Genomic DNA, 21,701 nt, shown 5'->3' with positions numbered 1-21,701 from the left:
GTAAGCAATCCTGCTTTAGGCCCTGAACAGTTCCACAGCTTTGAACTCTCCAAATGTTCTGGAAGCCAATATATGAAAAGCCAATATATGAAAAACAAATCTCAGTTTTCATTTGCAGAAGGAGAAAGAGACCTGGTTGGGTTCGCTCTCCACTAAGTATCCAGCGCCAGCACAGGGTCTAACATAGAGTAGATGCTCGGTAAATGCTTGCTGAAAGAACGAATCAACAAGGGAATGAGTGATTGAAGTTGTGAATCCAAGAACTCCCCCATTCTTGTACCGGGCGCGGGTCTGGCAGGAATCAATGAGCCGGCGGGAGGCGGCCCGGATTGCACCCGACGGGGGGCGGGGCGCCCGTGGAACCCCGCCCACACGGGGGCGGGGCCTGCGGCGCGCGGGAAGCTGCGCGCGGGGCGGCGGGAGGTGACGGTGCCGCGGACTGACCGCGTCCCCTCAGGTACGTCTTCCCAGGGATGGCCCTGGCGGCCCCGCGGTTTCCCCAGCTGGGGCGGGAGGGAAAAATAAGGTCTGGCCGCTGAGGCCTGGGACAGCTCCAGAGCGGCGTGGTCCTGGCATCCCGGCAGCCGGCCCCGGTGCGGCCCCGGCCCTGCGCGGCCTGCTCCCGCCAGCTCTTGGCCGGCTCCCTGGGCCCACGCCTAGTCCCTGGGAAGTGGGGTCACCTCCCCCGTGCGGCTCCCTCCCCCGTGAGACCCCCTCTTCCGGAAGACCCCTCCCGGGGCGGCCCCCTCCCCCAGGCGACGCCTCCGTTGGGTACCCCCTCCCTTGGTCAACCGCCTCTTCCGGCTCTCCCCCAACCCCCACTGAGCTGGGGCGAGTCGCGCAGCCCGCCGGGGCCCCAAAGTGGTCTCTACCTGGGTGCTTCCTTTTGCCCTTCCGGACGTAGCAGGAGAATCATAAGGTCGTGGGAGCCTCTGCTCAACGAGCATTTTAGGTGGAGCTTGCGAGGTGTTCGTGTCAGGTGGCGTCATATCATCCTTTCCCAATGCAGCATGCACTTTAATGGTTAGCAGGCTTCCTAGTTCATACTAAGCGCTCAATAACCCTTTGCTGCTGTAATACTGTTATTTAATTCATTACCAGCATTTTGCAGCTTTCCTCTGTCCTTGGAAAAAGAACGCTGCCCGAGGAAATTTTTGCCCCCTCAAGACTCAGGAGCATGAAAGTCATCACGTGCGAAATAGCCTGGCACAACAAGGAGCCGGTGTACAGCCTGGACTTCCAGCATGGGGCCGCCGGGAGGATCCACAGACTGGCGTCTGCGGGCGTGGACACCGCTGTCAGGGTACATGGGAGCTGAGACGGGCACCAGGAAGCACTGCCTGAAGCCATACTTCTCATTCTTTTATTTAAAACCGTCAACAAACTCAAACTACTTTGTCATCTAGCCCAGAATGCTAAATTCTCAGGGCCTCAGGTGAACAGTGAAAGTAAAAGAGAGCCACTTTCTTACTTGACTAATACTCCGGACGTTGTCCGAATGGGGTGCCCATTGTTTTAGAATCCTGATCTAGGTTCCTATTGGGTGACAGTTTGCTCTAGGAAGAGGTAGGGAGGACAGCAGACAGTGGGACTGTATCGATTTATGTTTTAGATAGGAGAGGTTCCTTCATTTTACATTTCAAAAGAAAAACTAAATTATTTTCCTGAAAATGAGCATGGTGTTATCTTAGTAGGAACAAGATAGTAGGTGCTATGTGTTTTTTGAGTGGATGTTTTGGTATCAACAGATCTGGAAAGTAGAAAAAGGACCAGATGGAAAAGCCATAGTGGAATTTTTGTCCAATCTTGTTCGTCATACTAAAGCCGTCAATGTCGTGCGTTTTTCTCCAGCTGGGGACATTTTAGCATCAGGAGGAGATGGTGAGTGTTGCTGTACTTCAGAAATTTTCTAGAAACCAGACACCTGTGTGTCTCATGTCAAATTGTGAGACATGATTTGAGCCTGTGCCTTTTATTTTAGGTGTGGCTGACCCTTTCACTCTGTCCTTTAGATAGTTTGGTAAAATAGTGTTCTGGGGAGTGTCTCAGAATGAGGGGATGGCGGGCAGAAGATTAAACTGAGAAGACCTGTTTGAAAATAGCTCCTTTCCCACCAGGCTGGTTTGGAGACAAGTAGGAAAGGCGCTTGTCATTCTGTCTGGGGCCCAAAGCAACTATTCCAGCCTTGTTTGGTTGTTAGTTTAATATCTGTGGTGATCAGAGTTAGTATCATGTCTCTGTGTAATTAGGTAATCAGTTGGCTTTGGGAGTATCTTTAATGAATGGCCTTGTAATTTGTGCTTGTTTGGTGGGAGTAGATTGATTCGTATTTTCTGCCTGTGCTTAAATGGGACAAAACTATACAGCAAAAGTAAACCTTTTTACTATACTTTAAAACAGTCTAGAAACCAGTAAATCTCAGTTTCTGTTTGCACTAGGAGAAAGAGACCTGGTTGAGTTCAGTGCCATGATACCTGGCGCGTGTGTGTACATATGTGTAGAAGGAAAGGTGGGGAGTGGGAGAGTCGCCCAGGGCTGGCCACAAACTGTCTCACATAAGGTAGCAAGTGGCAGCCCTCATTTACAAAGTCCTTTGGCCTTGGAGGCCCAGAAACCATAGAAAGTGTTCACCTGTCAGAGCCAATCTCATCTTAACCCAGCTCCCATGTTAACATGTGCAGCCAGGACTCTGGTTAATTGAGAATTGAAATACGTATGTCCATACAACCTGTTCATTCACTTTCCAGTGGACATTCCTAAAAGGGAAGCCAAGTCATGATCAGAAGGCTACATGGTAAGCGTGGAGCCAGAATGTGGGGAGTTAGCAGACTCAGACAATTCCTGACATCAGGCTAAAGTATCTGATGTGTCCATAATGATATTAATAGCTAATATTGACATGGGCTTACTGTGTGGTAAGTGCTTTCTGCATATTGACGCACTTAAGCTTCACAACAGCGCTGTGAGGAAGTGAGGAAATTAAGGCATCAAGACGTTAAGTGACTTGCTGAAGATTAGTCAGCTAGAAACAGTTTGCCAACCCTTGTATTGGTGGTTCTTTGCTGTTTTGGGGTTTTTTTTTATTTAGTTATTTATATGTTATGCCTTTATATTTGTTAATATAGCCAGTCACTTTGCAGTGGTGTTTTGATGGCCTAAGGACCCTTCTGTTCAAGATAACTTTGTATAGCTCTGATCTGTTACGATTTTGATTTTGGAATTTTAGTTCAGAAGGCAAACCTACTTTTCCCATTCAAATTCATAGAAGTAAATAATTTTGGCTGTTGTGTCCACTGAACAACATAAATGTTATTTAAAACCCTAAAAATTCAGAAATGGTGGGGCGTGAAGTGAAGCATGGCTCATTTTTAATTGGATCACTCCACAGATGCTGTCATCCTATTGTGGAAGGTGAACGACAACAAGGAACCAGAGCAGATTGCCTTTCAGGACGAAGACGAGGCTCAGATGAACAAGGAGAATTGGGCTGTTGTAAAAACTCTGAGGTAACTGGGGGGCCATGGGAATGATTTCTTTTTATGACCGGAATGTGCCCTTTTTCTTTAGATGGAGTCTTGATGTGTTGCCCAGATTGGTCTTAGACTCCTGGTCTCAAGCAATCCTCCTGCCTCAGCCTCCCAAAGTACTGGGATTACGGGAGAGAGCCAACGTGCCCAGTCTGCCTTTTGACTTTTATATCTAACTTAAAACTTTTACTTCTTATGACTGTCAGACACTCATAAGACAATAGTTAAAAGATTAAAAAATGATAACGGATTTTTTTAGTTTCTGCTATAAAATTTTCCTTAGTAAAAATGAACCAATTTTAAAGATACAGATACCCTTGAGAGTACTTGTTTATAGCTACAGCTATAATTACAGTGGAAATTTCTGTAGTACTATTTAAATGGATGGTCCCTGAGTTTGCCCTTAAATTTTGGGTAATTTTTCCACTTTTGAGTCAATAACTGCTTTTTTCCCCTTTTTCTTTGGATTCTAGGGGCCACTTAGAAGATGTGTATGATATTTGCTGGGCAACTGATGGGAATTTAATGGCTTCTGCCTCTGTGGATAACACAGCCATCATATGGGATGTCAGTAAAGGTAAATGATATGTTTTTGTTATTATCAGCAGGAAGGAATATTCTAAGTATCTTAAAAAGCCTAACCTGCTTTAACTTTAAAAGCAACACAAAAAATTTCTTCAGTGAGCTAAAATAGGTGGTTGGCTCTACAGGATAGAGATTAGTCCCGTATGCCATGGATCCAACTCAGTTTTTAGAGCCTCAGTCGGAATGTAAAAGGCTTAGCGCTGGCGTTGTGAGTTAGTGGTGCTGATGCAGACGTGGGGACAGGCCTGGTCCCTGCCTTCATTGAGCTTAGGATCTCGGAAAGATTAACAAGCCATTTATAATAGGTCATTGTGTGCTAGCTGATGGGGTAGGTGGATCAGGTTTCCATTTTAGGAGACCAAGGAAAGCCAAGGACATTCTGCTGCTAGAACATTCTGTTCTCTAGTTGGGGAGACAGTAGACATATGAGAGTTAAAGTGATACAAAAATAACAGCAAAATGCCAAAAGCCAGTAGTAGCTAATTCCTGGCCATTTTTATCCCTTGCAGTCCTTTACTCAAATTTTTTTTTCCCCAAATCAAACCTCTTGCTAATTCTCCCACAACCCGAGTGCCTTGGCCAGGGAGTTGCAGCCAGTGCAGTACTGCACTGATCCTATTTTCATTCTCTCTGAAAGTCTCTGTTCTTGTTAGTTTCGTGCCATCCAGCTAACCCCCCTCTGTCCTGCCTTGTCTCTGCCATACTGTTTCTATTCAGTTCCCAGCTTCCCAGCAAGTTGGAGGACCAGTGTCACTGTTTTTCTGTCTATCCCAGATCTGGCCACTGTCCTGGATAGTTTCAGTGTCTGTGTGGGCAATCCATCCAACACCCCCTTAAACCTCTCGTAACCGATCTTGAGAACACGGCCAGCGGACTGGGTGCTGCTGTGGTGCTGGAAACAACAGGAACAAAATGGCTACATTGTAATGGGGCCCGCAGACAAAACACCATGGCTGTAACATCAAGTGGGCTCTGTGAAGGGGCTCTCAGGGAAACCTCTGAGCATTTGGTGTTTGAGCAGAGACACAAATGAAGTCAGGGAACAAGCCATGGGTATTACTCGGGAAGTAGGTTCTGGCCTGTGGGAACAGCAGGTGCAGAGCTCCTGTGGCAGGAGTCGCTTGTGCCTCCAAGGATGAGAATGGAATGGAATAAACGAGGGTGGCTGGGAGCACTGAGGTTGGGAGGAGGGGAGGGGCCGGGTCACGCAGGCTGTGGGCCATGGGAAGGAGTTTAGATTTTATCCCAGGAGTGATGGGTTGCCACGGAAAGGTTTTGGACAACTGAGTGACATGATTTTATTTATGTCTTAAAGGCATGTCTCTGGGTGGCATGTGGCAAATAGACTAGGAGAGGACAGGAGGTGACAGGGGAGCTGTCCTTGTTGTAACCAAACTCAGGGGAGCAGGGATGAGGCTTGGGCTCAGGGGTGATGACAGAGGGGTGGAGAAGGTTTGGTTGGGACATAATCTGAAGAAAGAACTGACATGATTGGCTGATGGATTGGCCATAATTCCAGGTGTTTTGGCAAGTAGGTATATGTTGGTGCTGTATTCTGAGGTTAAGGACACCGTTGGGAGAGCAGTTTTGGCAGGGCGGGTGGAAATGAAGACCACATCTAAGGTCTTTGTCACTGTAACTGCTCTATCAGTGTCAGCCTCAGGCAGACGTGTCACTCTCTGACCAGAACCACACGCAACGTTCTGACACCTTTACACCTTCTCACGCTTTTCTTCCCAGAGCCCCCAAGTGTCCCAAGCCCTCTGTCTCGTGATCCCCTTCTGGCCTATAACGTTTCCTCTCCAGCTTGCTCCCCGCCTGGTCTTATGCCAACACAGTCCCCTTCAACCCTTTTTCTTCCATTTTACTCACCAGGACAAACTCCAGCCTGGGATCCGTGTCACAGTGCACCTGTAATTTTCTGGCCTAGGCTGAGCACAGCTGGTTAAAAACCTACCGCCCTACCAGTTAGGCCACTGTGAATTCCTCCTGTCCAACCTCAAGTGGGGTCTCGGCGACCTCTCCCACCCCCAATTCACTTGTCAGGGTCATACCCTCTCCTCAAGCCCAACCACCTTAATCCTGGCAGATTTCCTGGAAGTTTCAAGGGGAAAAGAACACCAGTAAGGACACAGGGAGGGTGGGGGTGGGGGCGGGGGAGTTAGACTGACACGTGTGCATTGAGTTTTGCACAGGTGGGTCACTGGCAGCTTGAGGGCAGGCAGTTTAGCAGGCTGTGAACAATGACTGCCACATTGCAGTGGGCTGAGGGAACGGAAGGTGAGGGGCTGGGAAGTGAGGAAGGTCCCATCTTAGAGGGGAGGGCTTTGCTGTTTGTTTTATTAAGAATGGCCAAGGCCTCATAACTCCCTCCTCTTTTTATCCAGGTGCCATCTGTGCTGCTGTTTTTATCTGCTAAACATTTCCCCTGAAGTCCTTCTTCCATCCCTGTTAACACCGCACTAGTTCAGGACCTTGTCATTTCTTGCCTGGTCTACTGTGTCACCTCCTCACTAGTAACCCTTTTTGCCGTCTTTTCTAAACCTTGGCTTCATCTCTAAAATGCAGATCACTTCTTAGCTTCGTGTTCCTTTCAGCCCACACACCTGGAGTACCCAGAGCCTTTGCCCCCTACACAGGTCTCTGTAACATTCCTCCTCCCTCCTCACCTTGCTGTTCTTGGCCCTCTGCCTTACCCCGTGGCAGTGCCGTCTCTTCTCACTGTTCCCAATTTGCTGTGCGGAGCTGTCTTTTCACCCCACAGACTTTCTTAGGATACCCTCATCTCCCTGTGCTCTGGTCCCCGCTTCATCTTGTGTGACCTGGGGAAGAGAATGCGGTCTTCTCTGACCCGTACCCCTGCTTCATCAGCTGCCCTCCCCCTGGGATCCTCTCTGACCTTCACCCCTGCTTCATCAGCTGCCCTCCCCCTGCACTCCGGGTTGTGTGGGACTTGCCTGTTAATGAGTCTGATCCTGAGCTCCCTGAGGGTGGGACTGTGTCAAGGCATCTGTCCCAAGGGCCTGACACAGGGTTTGGCACATACAGAGCTACTCAGTCAGGTACCACCTGCTGAAAATGACGGAACGGTATAAAGGGAACAGTGTCTAAGCCCCACTTTACAGCATTTGTGCTCAAATAGGTTTTGGTAACGCTGTTGTGTGCTTTTTTTGTAGGACAAAAGATATCAATTTTTAATGAACATAAAAGTTATGTACAAGGAGTAACCTGGGATCCTTTGGGTCAATTTGTTGCTACTCTGAGCTGTGACAGGTACTTCAGTATTTGGCAAGTTGTCATTGTCTGTATTTACTTGGAATTCTCTGCAGAAGTATATTTATCCCAATTTAACCAAGATGTATCATAGTTTAGCTTTGATTCTTTTGTTCTTGTTTTCAACATATGAACATGTGACCATACAACGTATTGTAACATAATAAGAAGTGGGAAACTAATGAGGGCAAGTGCCTTAAATGAAGTTAGTACTTAGTAAATCTGTTTTGAATGGATAAGTGTAGAAAGAGCTTTCTAACATTAAATAAACTTTGAAATACATTTAATTTCACAGGAGACTTAAAAAGTCTATTATGAGTCGGGCGAGGTGGCTCACGCCTGTAATCCTAGCACTCTGGGAGGCCGAGGCAGGTGGATTGCTCAAGGTCAGGAGTTCGAGACCAGCCTGAGCAAGAGCGAGACCCCGTCTCTACTAAAAATAGAAAGAAATTACCTGGCCAACTAAAAAATATATATATAGAGAAAAAATTAGCCGGGCATGGTGGCGCATGCCTGTAGTCCCAGCTACTCGGGAGGCTGAGGCAGGAGGATCGCTTGAGCCCAGGAGTTTGAGGTTGCTGTGAGCTAGGCTGACGCCACGGCACTCACTCTAGCCCGGGCAACAGTGAGACTTTGTCTCAAAAAAAAAAAAAAAAAAAATCTTTTATGAATGTAACTTAATCAAGAAGAGGTAGTGGAAGTTAGTCCAACTGAAATGGTTAGACTATTTCAGCTTTTGATTATAGTTTACTGATACACTGATTTTAATGAGTCTATTTAAATTGATATAAAAATAAATGATTTTTGTCTTTTCTGAAAGGAAATCTTATTGCTGTGTTACTGTTATAATTGCATTTAATTGTGTTCTTGGAACAGAGTTAAAAAAAATCAAGGGTGGCAGGTATATTACTTAACAGTTAGAATAGTCCTTTGGAATATTTATCCAACTACTTTTAATTAAAACAAATTGAATTTAAGATGGATCTGAAATAAAAGTAATATGGATGAGGTAGTGTTTATTTTTCAAAGAATCTCCTATTGTATTCTATATGCCATTTATTTTCTGATATGTTTTATTCAGGCAATCAGGAGTAAAACAGTGATTAGTTAGTGGAAGTAATATGACTTATCAACAACCAAATTGACCTGCTGGTGTTTTCCTTACTCTTACAAATCACAAAATAAACTTCACTGCAGTCATACACATTGCCACTGGGCCAAATGTCCAAGACCTAAACTAAGGCTGGGCCTAAAGTATGTCTTACGTGAGAAATCAAAACAGTCAATGAAACAGTTTTTTAAAAATTGTCACATATTTCCCCACTGTAATACCCTTTAGGTTGTTGATAATTGCTTTTGTCATAATTACTCAGTTAAGTCTGAAGTTTTGTGGGCTGAAAATTGTTTAGGCCCTCTTCAGTGTTGGTAACAGATTGTTTTCATGTGAAACATAATTAATTTACTAGAAGGGGTAAATCAGACTTTTGTTTTTTATTCAGGGTGCTGCGAGTGTACAGCACGCAGAAGAAACGTGTGGCTTTTAATGTTTCAAAGATGCTGTCTGGAATAGGGGCTGAAGGAGAGGTATGAAATATCTAGACATTCGCTTGCATTGAGACTAGGAAGTCATGGCCTCCTCCTGTACCTCCGCAGCTGGGTCACTGGCCTCCAGGACCCGACGCCTGGACTGCAGGAAGGCTTCCTCCCTGACAGTCAAGGCACAGTTAGTGCGGTGGGCTGGTCTGTGTGGTATGGGGGTGTGCCCAGGGCCCGGCGGCGGCGGGGAGCTGATGATGGAGGATAGTGATTTCTAACCCTGGCTGCGCTGTGGAATCACCTGGGAAGCATTAAAAGTGTGAGTGCCTCGGCCCTACTCAGTGGTGTGATTCATTCAGCTTGAGGCAGGCAGGGCCTCTGTGAGTTCTAGGCATAGTGAGATCATTCACTACTGATCTGGGAAGATCCCTGCACTGGGCAGCAAAAGGCAGGTGGGTTGAGTGTTGCCTGTGTCTGGCAGCAGGCAGTGCCCCGTCTTGACAGATAGATAGAGAACTCAGGTAGCAGATAGCAGAGACCCAGCCAGAGGGCTGGTATTTAGGAATGGGAAGGACCTTGTTCTTTGAAAGAATTGGCAAATGGAAATAGGATCCTAGTCCTAGAGTAATCAAGACTATGACTTAGGAATCACCTAAGCGTCTGCCAGTTATGGGGGAGCAAGCCAGTTATTGGAGCAACAAAGGGACTTGGTGCAGATCCACTCCGAGGTGCCAGGGTGAGGCAGTGTGGACCTCGAGGTCACATCTGTCAAGTAAAGATAGTAACTAACAACTGCTGCCTAGTGTTCTTGGGAGTTAAATGCTTAATGTTTATAAAGTATCAATAAATGGTAGTAAGAACTGTTCCACACAGGTGTTCAAGAAATGTTGTTTGAAAAGATTATATGATTATCAGTTTAATAATCCACTATTTTCTTTTTGAAAAGTGTGCATTCAGTTGGAAATTCTAAATATGTATACACAGGCCAAAAGCAAAGGTCTCTTAATCATCTTCCCACTGTCTCCGTAGTCTTGTGCCCCAGACAAACCACTGTTGATATTATGGTGTGTTTTGTTACAGAGTTTTTAGAAATAATTATGTATCGCCCACACGCATATAGAGATACATACACACATACAGCTTTACTTAACAAAAGTGGGTGATCAGTTTTCATGAATGATTACTCTTGCAGTCTTACGTGATTATTTGATTTTTAATATGTTTCAGTTTCATTATGTCAATAATAAAGGACAATATGTAAGGAAAAACATGTAGAAACATACAGAAATTGGTAAGCCTTTATTGTAAGTGTAAAGATTTGGAATAATGTTTAAACTTTGTATGCAACAGGCAAGAAGTTACAGGATGTTTCATGATGACAGCATGAAGTCATTCTTTCGTAGACTCAGTTTTACTCCGGATGGGTCTTTGCTCCTCACACCAGGTGTGTTTCACAGCTTTTGATTTAAGGATGTGATGGCAGAGTGGGAATGTCTCTGCTCTCGTTTTGTTCCATCTTTTCAGCTCAGTGAGTTCTGATCAGAGCAGTGGTCCCCAACTTGTCTATACATTGGAACCTCCAGGGAAGCTTCAGAAAAATACCGGTACCCACGTCCCACCTGAGAGATTCTAGTTCAATTGGTCTGGGGCAGGTGGCCTGGCTTTTGAAATTTGAAAAAGATTTCCAAGTGATTCTCATGTGCAGACAAGTTTGGAAGTCATGAGATTAAAGTGATAGACATTTTCTCTTAGTTAAATTTAACTTTTAAAAAATTTGCTACTTTACCTTTTTAGTGAGTGTTTTTTTGCTAGATAGACATGTATGTATATGTAGGTCATAGTTCAAAAGCCAAAGATAAAGTACCTTTATTGCTTTTATTCTCCTCAAGAATGAAGCAACCTGTTGTGACAGAAGTGGACACCAGGACAAGTTTGGTTGGACTAACTTGTGGGAATGGCAGTGGTCAAATCTGAAAAGTCAGCAGAATTAGCAAGGACAAGAGAGGTTTATTGTCTCCAGGCAGGCAAGAGGCTAAGCCCAACAAGATAAGGCTAGACAGTGTTGTGGCCAGAGTGTTCTCGGAGAAGAATGTCTGCTAATCTCCACGGCTTCTGGACCATCCTGTGCATAAAGATGATGGCATAGACCAGGGTTGGGCCAAACAGGAGGGCACAGGTCAGCTCTGCCACTGAGACCCCCAGTCAAGCTGGGCCAGGAGGGCCCAAGCATGGTGTGGATGACATATTCCTCTGAGTGGGTTAGGCTTTGAAGACCACTGGGGAACGTGGGGAATGATACTTTGGCTCAGCAGGGAGTCTCAGGACCAAGAACAAGTAGTTACTTACTTAAAGTTTATTATTAAAAGTTGTTTACTAAAACCAGGAACACGTTTTTTACCAAATGGCAGCTCTAAACATATTTTCAATTAAAATCAGGTACCAGGTAAGGTGTCTGCTATCACTGTTAATGTTCTTAGTGGTGTTAGTAGGTGCAGGAAAATGAAATTATGAAGATTAAAAAAGAAGATAAAAAACTGTGGTAGGATTATATTTCTAGAAAATCCAAGAGATGTAAAAAATACTGTCAATTTAAAAAATTTGATAAGGTGGCTGGATATTGGGAAATATGTAAAAATCTGTCTTTTTTTTATGTTAGCAGTAAGAACTTATGGCCGGGCGCGGTGGCTCACGCCTGTAATCCTAGCACTCTGGGAGGCCGAGGTGGGCGGATCGTTTGAGCTCAGGAGTTCGAGACCAGCCTGAGCAAGAGCGAGACCCCATCTCTACTAAAAAAACTAGAAAGAGGCCGGGCGCGGTGGCTCACGCCTGTAATCCTAGCACTCTGGGAGGCCGAGGTGGGCGGATCGTTTGAGCTCAGGAGTTCGAGACCAGCCTGAGCAACAGCGAGACCCCATCTCTACTAAAAATAGAAAGAAATTATATGGACAGCTAAAAATATATATAGAAAAAATTAGCCGGGCATGGTGGCGCATGCCTGTAGTCCCAGCTACTTGGGAGGCAGAGGCAGGAGGATCGCTTGAGCCCGGGAGTTTGAGGTTGCTGTGAGCTAGGCTGACGCCACGGCACTCACTCTAGCCTGGGCAACAGAGTGAGACTCTGTCTCAAAAAAAAAAAAAAAAAAAAAAAAAACTAGAAAGAAATTATATGGACAGCTAAATATATATATATATAAAAAATTAGCCGGGCATGGTGGCGCATGCCTGTAGTCCCGGCGACTCGGGAGGCTGAGGCAGGAGGATTGCTTGAGCCCAGGAGTTTGAGGTTGCTGTGAGCTAGGCTGACGCCACGGCACTCACTCTAGCCCGGGCAACAGAGCGAGACTCTGTCTCAAAAAAAAAAAAAAAAAAAAAAAGTACGAACTTAGAAGTGGAAAGGGGAAAAATACTCTATTCAGAGTGCAAAGCCTGTAAAATGCATTGAAGTAAATTTAATAAGAAAGGCACAGGGCTTTTATGAAGAGGAGTAGAAAATCTTATTGAAGGTTGTAGAACAAGTTCTGAACAAATGGGAAGATATATCATGTTCTAAAAATTAATATACCAATTTAATTTCTAGTTAGAATCCCATTAAGGGTGTGTATGTTTTTTTAATTGGATGAAATGTCAGCTTTGTTTACTAGAATAAATGCTGATGAACAGCCAAGGAAGTATGAAAAAAAGAGAATAATATTTGAGAGGGCATTTGCCTTACCACATGTGAGAAAGATAGTATAACACTACTTTTTATCAAATCAATATGGTATCAATTCAGGGCTAAACAAATAAATTAGTGGACCAGAACAGAGAATCCAGAAATAGATCTCAGGATGTAATTTAATATACAACCTTAGGTGGTATTTCAGTGAAAAGAATATTTTATTTATTTATAATTATATATTACTTAAATAATTTTCAAGAAAATTAGACACTCAAGGCAAATAGGACAAAAATGTCATTAAGGAAACTGGGAAGTATTGAGATTGGACAAGAACCTTTTTTTAAATTGACAAATAAAATTGTATATATTTATCATGTATATGATGTTTTGAAGTATATATACATTGTGGAATGACTAAATCTAGCTAAATTAACATATTCATTATCTCATATAGTTACGATTTTTGTGGTGAGAACACTTTATATCCACTCAGCATTTTTCAAGAATACGATATATTCATATTAACTACAGTCACCATGTTGTACAGTAGGTCCCCTGAAGGGACGAACGTATTATTGAATGAATGAATGGTACTGGGGTAGCCAGCTGTATGGAAGAGGATGAAATTGGACCCCCTCACTTTTAATAAATTCCAAGTGAATTCAGTACTTAAATGTGAACGGTAAGAATATAAAACTCCTCCAAGAAGATGTAGGAAGACATTCTAGAAAATGGGGAAGACCGAAGACTGGAAACTCAGAAGCTTTTGAAGAAATGATAGAGCAATTTGACTGTGTTTGAATGTAGATCTTTTTTATGACAAAAGATACAGTGAGTAAGTCAGTAAGTAGACAAATGATAGAACTAGAAAATAATATTTGTGGTACAGGGAAGAGAAGGCTAACATATATCATATACAACGATCCCTTCCAAATTGATAAGAGGGAAAAAAAAAAGAGGAAAATGAAAACTGAGAAAAAAAAAATGAGTGAAGGATACAAAAAGGCAGTTTGTAGAAGAGGAAATCTGCATGTTCAACAGATACAGGAAAAGGTTCACTGGTAGAAAAATACAAATTAAAGTGGCGTAACAAGGCCACAAAGGATCTCTCTTTATTCCCTTCAGACTGGAAAAAGCAATATCCATTGCTGATGGGCTTGCAGAATGTGGGTACTGCTGGTGGGAATGTGAATTGTCACGGCCATGTGGAAAGCAGTCTGGTGACTCATGTACCTCCAATCCATCCATCCCTTGGCTGAGACTCAGTTCCTTACGAAATGAGAGCATAGATGTAAAAGTATATGTTCAAGGATGTTTATTGCAAGCATTGTGTGTAGTGGTAAAAAAACAAAAATAAAGCATATTCATTGACAGAGTTTGGGTGAATGCATTATGGTATTAATATTTTCAGGCCAGTAAATACTACGTAGCTACTAAAACAGAATGCATTTGTGCTATGCAAATTAACTTTCATGAGTAGTTGACTGAGACAGACAAAATAAGGAAAAATATAAACACCCTATTTTGTAACACAAAGGACTAAACTTAAAAACTATCCTATGGGTATATATGATTGAGTAGTGACTGGTAATAATGATTCTGTGAACATGGAGGAAGTATAGAAATGGCATAATGATTTGTTATTCATAAAATGGACTAGCTGGGGATGGAAGTATGGGGTGAGATGGGGAGAGGGTAGCTAGGCAGAAGTATAATAGTAAAAAAAAAAAGACTACTGATGCTATCGACTGTTCTCCCCAGTAGATGTGAAATGATCACATGTAAAATTATATGTGTGTATATGTATCAAGAAATACGAACGTAAAACAGGGAGGTGTTCCCAAGAGCAGCTTTGCATGACGGTCACTCTGTGATGATCTGACCTGGTTTTAAGTACGTCCTGGAGTAAGTGTAGAAAAGTTCTCAAATGTGGACTGTTCCCAGAGCAAAGCCAGGTTCTGCAGGAGGCTGGAGATTTCAGCAGAGTCCTTGGTCTTCGGGCAACCCATGACTGGATCAGGCAGTCTCAGCCACTGGGTGGCACCCAGGTCAGAACCTGGGAAATAGGGATGCAAGGATCCTAGTGGAGGCTGGGCAGCTGGCTCTAGTCCCAATGCTTCAACTGGAGGGACAGAGGTGTCCTGTAGCAGGGACCTCCTGCTTTAATGTTCTTCCTGTCCAAAACCCAAACTGGCTTCCTGAGGGTTGCCCAGGTGGGGATGACAGGTGGGTAGAACAGGAGTGAGAGATAAGAACAAACACATAGTGATGGAATTTTTGTTTTTGTTGTCAGTGACAAGAACATTGTCCAGAGAATACATTTTTAGGGGAAAATATTTTACAAACCAGAATTGAAGGCTGTTGAGTTTTTGTTGGTGACGAGTTTAATAAAACATTGACTTTCTTTCCTCTCCCTCCCTTTCCCCACTCCTCACCCAGCTGGATGTGTGGAATCTGGTGAAAATGTAATGAATACAACTTACGTTTTTTCCAGGAAAAATCTTAAAAGGTATGCAATTGAGGGAAAATATGAAACGTGTACCCTTACTTTCTTGCTTTTGCTGAGTAACAGTGCCTTTTTCTAAAACTGTGATTCCTCTGTCAGGCCTATCGCTCACCTTCCGTGTCCTGGAAAAGCAACGCTGGCTGTCCGCTGCTGCCCAGTCTACTTTGAATTGAGGCCAGTGGTGGAAGCAGGTACCCTCACAACCAGGGCTGGTGTTAGGTTTTGTCCCTGAGGCAGGTCACCAGGGTGAGGTGGAGATTTGGATTCTGACAGGCGAGTATGTGGGTTTCATTCAGTTTAGTTACTCTTAAAAGCTGGAGCAAAGATGGATGTTAGCAAAATATGTGCCCTTTTTTTTTTTTTTTTCATTTTTCAGAATACACTTTCTTGCTTAAAGTAACATTAAAAGAATATTAGTATTTGTTTTGTTTTTCCACTTGTTGAATGTCATCCAGTGTCAAGTTTCTATGCGGTAAAATTGTGTATGAATTGGATTTTTTTTTTTTACCCCCCCCACCCCCCAGCTGCTTTTAAGATTTTTCTCTTTATCAGTGGCTTTAAGCAGTCTGATTACAATTTGCCTTGGTGGGATTTTCCTCATATTTCTTGTGCTTGGGGTTCCTTGAACTTCATAGATATGTGGGTTTATAGTTTTCAGCAAATTTGGAAAGTTTCAGCCATTATTCTTTCAAATACTTTTCTGTCATCTCGCTCTTATTCAGATACTCCAATTACACATGTATTAGGCCATTTGGAATTATCCCACGGCTTACTGATACTCTGCTTACTTTTTTCAGTGTTTTTTTTCTTTCAGTGTTTTATTTTAGAAGTTTCTATAGCTGTGTTTTAAGTTTACTAATCTTTTCTTCTGTGTGATCTGCTGTTGGTCCCATCCAGTGTATTTTTCATTTGTGACATTGTAGTTTTCATCTCTAGAAGTTCAATTTGGGTCTTTCTTATATATTCCATGTCTCTGCTTAACACGCTCCATCTTTCCTCTTCTTGAACATATAGAATCCAGTTATAATAACTCTTTTAATGTCCTGTGTACAAAAGACTGGTTTTGATTGATTTTTTTTCTCTTCATTTGGGATCTTATTTTCCTGCATCTTTGCATGCCTGGTCATTTTTTGTTAGATACCAGACATTGTGAATTTTACCTTAGTAGAAACTGGATATAGTTTTATTCTTATAAATATTCTTGAAGTTTATTCTGGGATGCAGTTAAGTTACTGAGAAACATTTGATTCTTTTGGGTCTTGCTTTTAAGCTTTGTTAGGCAGCATTTACTCTAGGGTAAGTGTCCTCACTCCTGAGGCAAAGCCTTCTGAGTAATGGATGCCCCGTGAGATATGAGGTTTTCCACCATAGCTGGGGGAGCATGCACTATTTCTGGCCTTGTGTAAGCTTCAGGGATTGTTCTTTCTAATAGTTCTTGCTCCGGCCTAGGTAGTATCCTAACATGTGGGCACTGGTCAGTACTCAGGCATGACCCAAGAGAGACCCTGAAGATCTCTGCAGCTCTTGTCTCTGGTCCTCTGCTCAGGGAACTCCTGCTGCCTAGGCCTTCCAGACTCTCAGCAACGTCTTCTCAACCCAGAGAGTCTGCTGGGCTCCCTCTACCTTAACCGGGCCTGGACACTCCAGGCAGTAATTTGAGGCAGTGGTATAACTTACCTCATTTGCTTCCCATCTCTTGGGGACCACTGTCCTTCATCACCTAATGGCCAGTATCTTAAAACTATTGTTTCATATATTTTGCCAGTGTTTCAGGGTTCTTTTCAGGTGGGAGGGTAAACCTGGTCCCTGTTACTCCATGGCTGGAAGTGGAGGCTGTTTTTAACTTTTGGATCCTATATGTGAATACATAAACATCCCTTGATAAAATGCTTCTAAGTAACAGTGATTTTTTCCTTATCAGAGAGTGATCCTTCCAATTGACTTGTCTCACTCACACGCCTTCTTTGTTTTCTCTTCCCTTTTGGACCTCAATGCCCATGATTCTCAGTTCATGACACAGTGTCCTCACTGATTTGTGCATAGTTCTCTTGTATTTATATATTCATATGTAAAATAGCAGAAAAAGCTGAATTCTTTTGTAAAGCATATAATAAACTAGTTTTTAGTAAAATTATGTCATTATGTCCCCAGGAGAGGCCTTTGTTGGGAGAATTAGTTACTAGTTTCCTTCAGGAGCTTTGTTCTTGTTGTTTTACTCTGTCCCTGTTCCGCCCGCAGACAAATCGTCACAGGAACCGGGTCTGGAAATGATGTGTCTGCCCTATCGCCTGGTGTTCGCTGTGGCGTCAGAGGACTCCGTGCTCTTTTACGACACCCAGCAGCCCTTCCCTTTCGGTTACGTGTCTAACATACATTACCACACCCTGAGTGATGTCTCGTGGTGAGTAGTGAATGCAGACAGTGTGCGTTACCCTGGCCTAGGCCCTGGACTTACGGAGCATTTCATTACCAAAAAGGGCTTATTTGGCCCTATTCACCGATTGTTTTTTAAAAGGAATCAACATTAAAAGGAAAGCTGTTTCTAGTTTGCCACAATACTTGCTTCCTGCTTTAGCACCAGTGGGTTTTGATGCCATTCAGGTTGCCCTCCGGGATTATCAAACTCTGATAAGTGGAGAGGGCAGCCCTGTAGACTCCCTGGTCATACTTGGGGACTTGTCAGGCTCTCCAGGAGGAAGCCGTCCCCCTGCAAGTCCTCTGCTGCCCAGAGCAGGGAAGGTGCCCCAGGGCCATGCTTGTCCTGAGGGTGTCGCTCAGCACTCTGCCCTTTGGCTACGTGTGGTCCCCTGGTTCAGCCTCCACTGCCTGTTCAGCCCAGCGAGAGCCCCAGCCAAGGCTTCACCACCTACCATCTATTTCTTCTTCCTTATAACTCTTTTTTTTCTTTTAATTTTCTTTTCATCTTAGGGGAAAAAAGGTCATCTTGCCTTTTTTCAAATGGAAAGTTAATAATAGTACAGACAGATTGCAATGACTCAGAAAATTGAGGTAGTGTTGGGAAAGGAAACTGCATGAGTAAGGAACTCATACAAACCCTTTCTTTCCTAGTCAAGCTTGTAATTTTGCTTGAACTTCCATTTTGTAGCTAGTAATAAAAGTGTTAGGTGTGGTCCACAGACTTTGGTTAAGGTCTGTAACTTTTCTCCCTGTTTTGGGAACAAAGGTCCAGCGATGGGGCCTTCCTGGCCATTTCTTCCACGGATGGTTATTGTTCATTTGTAACATTTGAGAAGGATGAACTTGGAATTCCTTTGAAAGAGAAGCCAGTTTTGAGCATGAGGACTCCTGATACAGCAAAGAAAACTAAGAGTCAGACACACCAAGGGTCTTCACCAGGATCTAGACCTGTAGAGGGAACCCCCACCGGCAGAATCCAAGACCCCAGCAGCCCCTGTACAACCCCCCCTCAGGCCAGACAGTCTCCAGCCCCAGCGGTGGTCAAGGACACTCCCTCAATTACTCCTGGTGTCAAAAGCTCCTTACCAGCGCCTTCAGAGGAGAAGAACCTGCAGCCCAGTAGTCAAAACACAAAAGCCCACCCATCCCGAAGGGTCACTCTGAACACACTGCAAGCCTGGAGCAAGACAACACCCCGGTAAGAACTTTTGATAGTATAAGACTTGTCACTGCAAAACGAAAAATGAAATACAAACTGAACACCCCCAACCTGTTGTAGGTGAAATTCCATGTAGTGCATACATCATACCAGTGTGTTGCCAGAGAGAGATTGCTTAAGGTCAAGTCCAAGAACGTCATTTCTCGCATGTAGGCCCCTGTTTGTTCCTCCATTTCCTGCCTGTCAGGTAAAGCCCAGGCTCCTGTGCATGCAATAGACTGTGATTTGGTGCAGCCTATTGTCCAGGACTGTGGCCACTCGCTCTCCTAAGTCCTGTGCGCCTTAATCTCCAGCCTGGCCTGAGCATCATGTTCCCAGAGCACACTCTGCCTGTTGAGGCCTCTGTGCCTTACCTTCCTTGGAGAAGCCTAGGCATCTGCTGCCCTTGGTGACAATGCCAGCGTCCTCCTGAAAGACCCATTTGAATGTCCCCTCTCTGTTCCCAGTCTTTGTGACCTTCAGCCCTTTTTTCGTCATCGTACGTCACATTTGGCAGCAGGTGCTTTGTTTCTGCTTCTGTTTCTCCTGCTGGATCGTGAGCCCCTAAGGGCAGGAGGCATGTCCCCAGTTTTCCTTATGCCTCCTGCCCAGGGTGGTACAGACGCTTCCTAGGGCATGGGAAGTCCAAGGAGCATCTTCTTGAGGCCAAGTTTGATGTTTCCAGCAGACTGGCTCGTGAGAAACATGAGTGTCCTGGTCTTGTGATAGTGGTCTCCAGGGCAGCCATGCAGTCATTTCTTCCCTGTTCATGTCAGTCTGGTGCACGTCCGCCGCTCCTGCTGCCAACAGCAGTGTAGCCTTCAGTTTCCTTCCTTCCTGTGTAACTCTGATGTCCACTTATCCCCTCTGCCTCTGTACACTCCCTTCTCCACCAGTCCCTCTACCTCCTCACCTTCCAGGTCAGCTGAGCGGGGAGGATGGTAGATTGAAGCTCCATGGGGCTCTCACATTCCCCACTGTGTTCACATGTCGTCAGCAAGTTCATAATACAGTGTAAGCGTAGTGTTTGGCTCTTTGTAAGTCTCTAATTCCTCCCTGCAGACTAGCAAAGTATTTTTGAATTTTTCTATGTGTTTTTAGGTGGGAAAAGGTACTCTTTGAAATGTTTTTGGTAGTAAGTTGCTTTTCCCCTCTTGATTTCTTCTAAACTATTTACCAAGCTTCTTGCGGTTATAATTTTTTTTAAAACAGTAATAGTTGTTGAAAATTAACTGGATTTTAAAAAAGAAGTATCTATATTTTGGCACATTCCACATATAGAAACCATATCTGATAGCCTTCTACATACAGCAGCCAGCAAGCTATTGAGCAGACCATAGGTAATTAAAAATAAACAAACAAACAAAAAAAAACATAGATTTTGTCCGGGCATGGTAACTCAGGGCCATAATCTCAGCACTTTAAGAAGCTGAAGTGGGAGGATCACTTGAACCCAAGAGTTCTAGACCAGCCTGGGCAATGTAGCGAGACCCTATAAAAATTATTAAAAAATCTATAAAAAAAATGTTAGTTAGGAGCTGTGGTATGCACCTGTAGTCCCAGCTACGTGGGTGACTGAGGCAAGAGGATCAATTGAGCCCAGGAGTTCCAGGTTGCAGTGAGCTATGGTCGCACCACTGCACTCCAGCCTGGGGGACAGAGAAAGACCCTGTCTTAAAAAAAAAAAAAAATAGGTTTTGAAACTTTCAGAGAGTTGGTTATGGTTTAAGTTAACCATTATAAATGTGATGTTTTAACTTAGTACATGACTGTAATTCTTAGTTACTAAACTAAATTTAAGGCATGTTATGATCAGCTGAAAACTTTAAGTATTTCCTTTAATAGTTTTGAAACTTGGTATCATACATAAACAATTCCTGTGACACTAACAAGCCATCCTCCCCACTATTTCTTTTTTTTTATATCAAGGAGAATAAATTTAATGCCCTTAAAGACAGATACTCCACCAAATTCTATACCAGCCAGTGAAATTTCCACCTGTTCCACAGAAAAAATTCAGTCAGGTAAGTGATATAGTTACTGGTTTAATATAATTAAAGATAGAATATCTTTTCTTTTGTTCTCTTGGAAATTAATGCCATCTAATTTAAGTCAGTTCTGAGAAAGCAAGGGTGCGTCTGCTAGAACTATCATTTAAACTCACCAGCCGCCTGTGTTAAGTCTCAGCAGGGAGACCACCTTGCCGTAAAAGCACCCTTGTGAGCTAGATCAAGTTTCTCAACCTGATGACTGTTGACATTTTGGGCCAGATAATTCTTTGTTGTGGGTGCTGTAGGGTACTTAGCAGTGTCCCTGGATGTCACCCCTTGCCCGTGACATTTTAAATGTCACCTGACATTGCCCATTGTCCCTTGAGAGGCAGAGTCGCCCCTGATTGGGAACCACTGCTATAGAGCCTCCCTTGATGTCATTGAAAGATCTTGCCAGGCAGTTCGGTTCCTTGTCTTGGCTCTGTATCTTATAAATATCAGCTCTTAACTGTCAGAATGTTCATTTATTTGTCACCTGTTTGCTGGTGTTTCAGAGATTCCTGGAGACCCTCAGGGCAGTCCTCCAGAGCTGAAAAGGCCCAGACTCGATGGAAACAAAGAAAGCATCCAAAGTCTAGACTCTTGATGAGATCTCAACTTCTGCTCGCCTGCCTGCCGGGTGCGGGAGCTCCATGTGCGCAGGGAAGGAGGCAGCCGAAGGCGCGGAAAGCCAGCAGCATCCAGAGAGCAGAACAGACGCTTGTTAAATTGATTTCTGTAACAAAAGTTACATGTGTGCTGATTTTTCTCCAGAAATATGGATGCTGTTGTATTCGGTATCCACTTTTAACTTGGGGATGTGAACATTTTAACAGACTAAATCCTCCTTTTGATGAATTTCTGAAACTGGAGCAGTTCAGCATTATCTAGCATGAAAATCAGTAAGCCCCCCCTTGAATACTCATGAAAGTACAGACACTCCATGGGCAGACTCCTTTTAAAGTTAGATT

The 21,701-nt window shown here is 43.9% G+C and overlaps 1 protein-coding gene across 1 annotated transcript; it reads left to right on the top strand.

The window, feature by feature from the left end:
• The first annotated feature begins 1,177 nt into the window (after positions 1-1,177).
• On the top strand, positions 1,178-21,337 carry CHAF1B (chromatin assembly factor 1 subunit B). The gene is made up of 14 exons (XM_069471936.1): positions 1,178-1,303; positions 1,749-1,881; positions 3,389-3,506; positions 4,001-4,104; positions 7,289-7,385; positions 8,885-8,969; positions 10,272-10,365; positions 15,018-15,087; positions 15,184-15,265; positions 16,534-16,536; positions 17,337-17,485; positions 18,269-18,700; positions 20,630-20,724; positions 21,246-21,337. The coding sequence occupies exons 1-14, from the start codon at positions 1,178-1,180 to the stop codon at positions 21,335-21,337; spliced, it is 1,680 nt and encodes a 559-aa protein (XP_069328037.1).
• The last annotated feature ends 364 nt before the right edge of the window (positions 21,338-21,701 follow it).

This window comes from Eulemur rufifrons, chromosome 7 (assembly GCF_041146395.1).
Source record: "Eulemur rufifrons isolate Redbay chromosome 7, OSU_ERuf_1, whole genome shotgun sequence".
Classification (NCBI taxonomy): Eukaryota; Metazoa; Chordata; class Mammalia; order Primates; family Lemuridae; genus Eulemur; species Eulemur rufifrons.
The sequence above is the reverse complement of the archived record's forward strand: the minus strand, read 5'-3'. Positions and strand labels throughout refer to the sequence as shown.

Bases quoted from the DNA above. Each gene is read 5' to 3' on its own strand.
- CHAF1B (XM_069471936.1), top strand. From the start codon at position 1,178: ATGAAAGTCATCACGTGCGAAATAGCCTGGCACAACAAGGAGCCGGTG. The intron at 1,304-1,748 runs GTACATGGGAGC...TGGTATCAACAG, and splicing joins GCGTGGACACCGCTGTCAGG to ATCTGGAAAGTAGAAAAAGG. The intron at 10,366-15,017 runs GTGTGTTTCACA...CTCCTCACCCAG, and splicing joins GTCTTTGCTCCTCACACCAG to CTGGATGTGTGGAATCTGGT.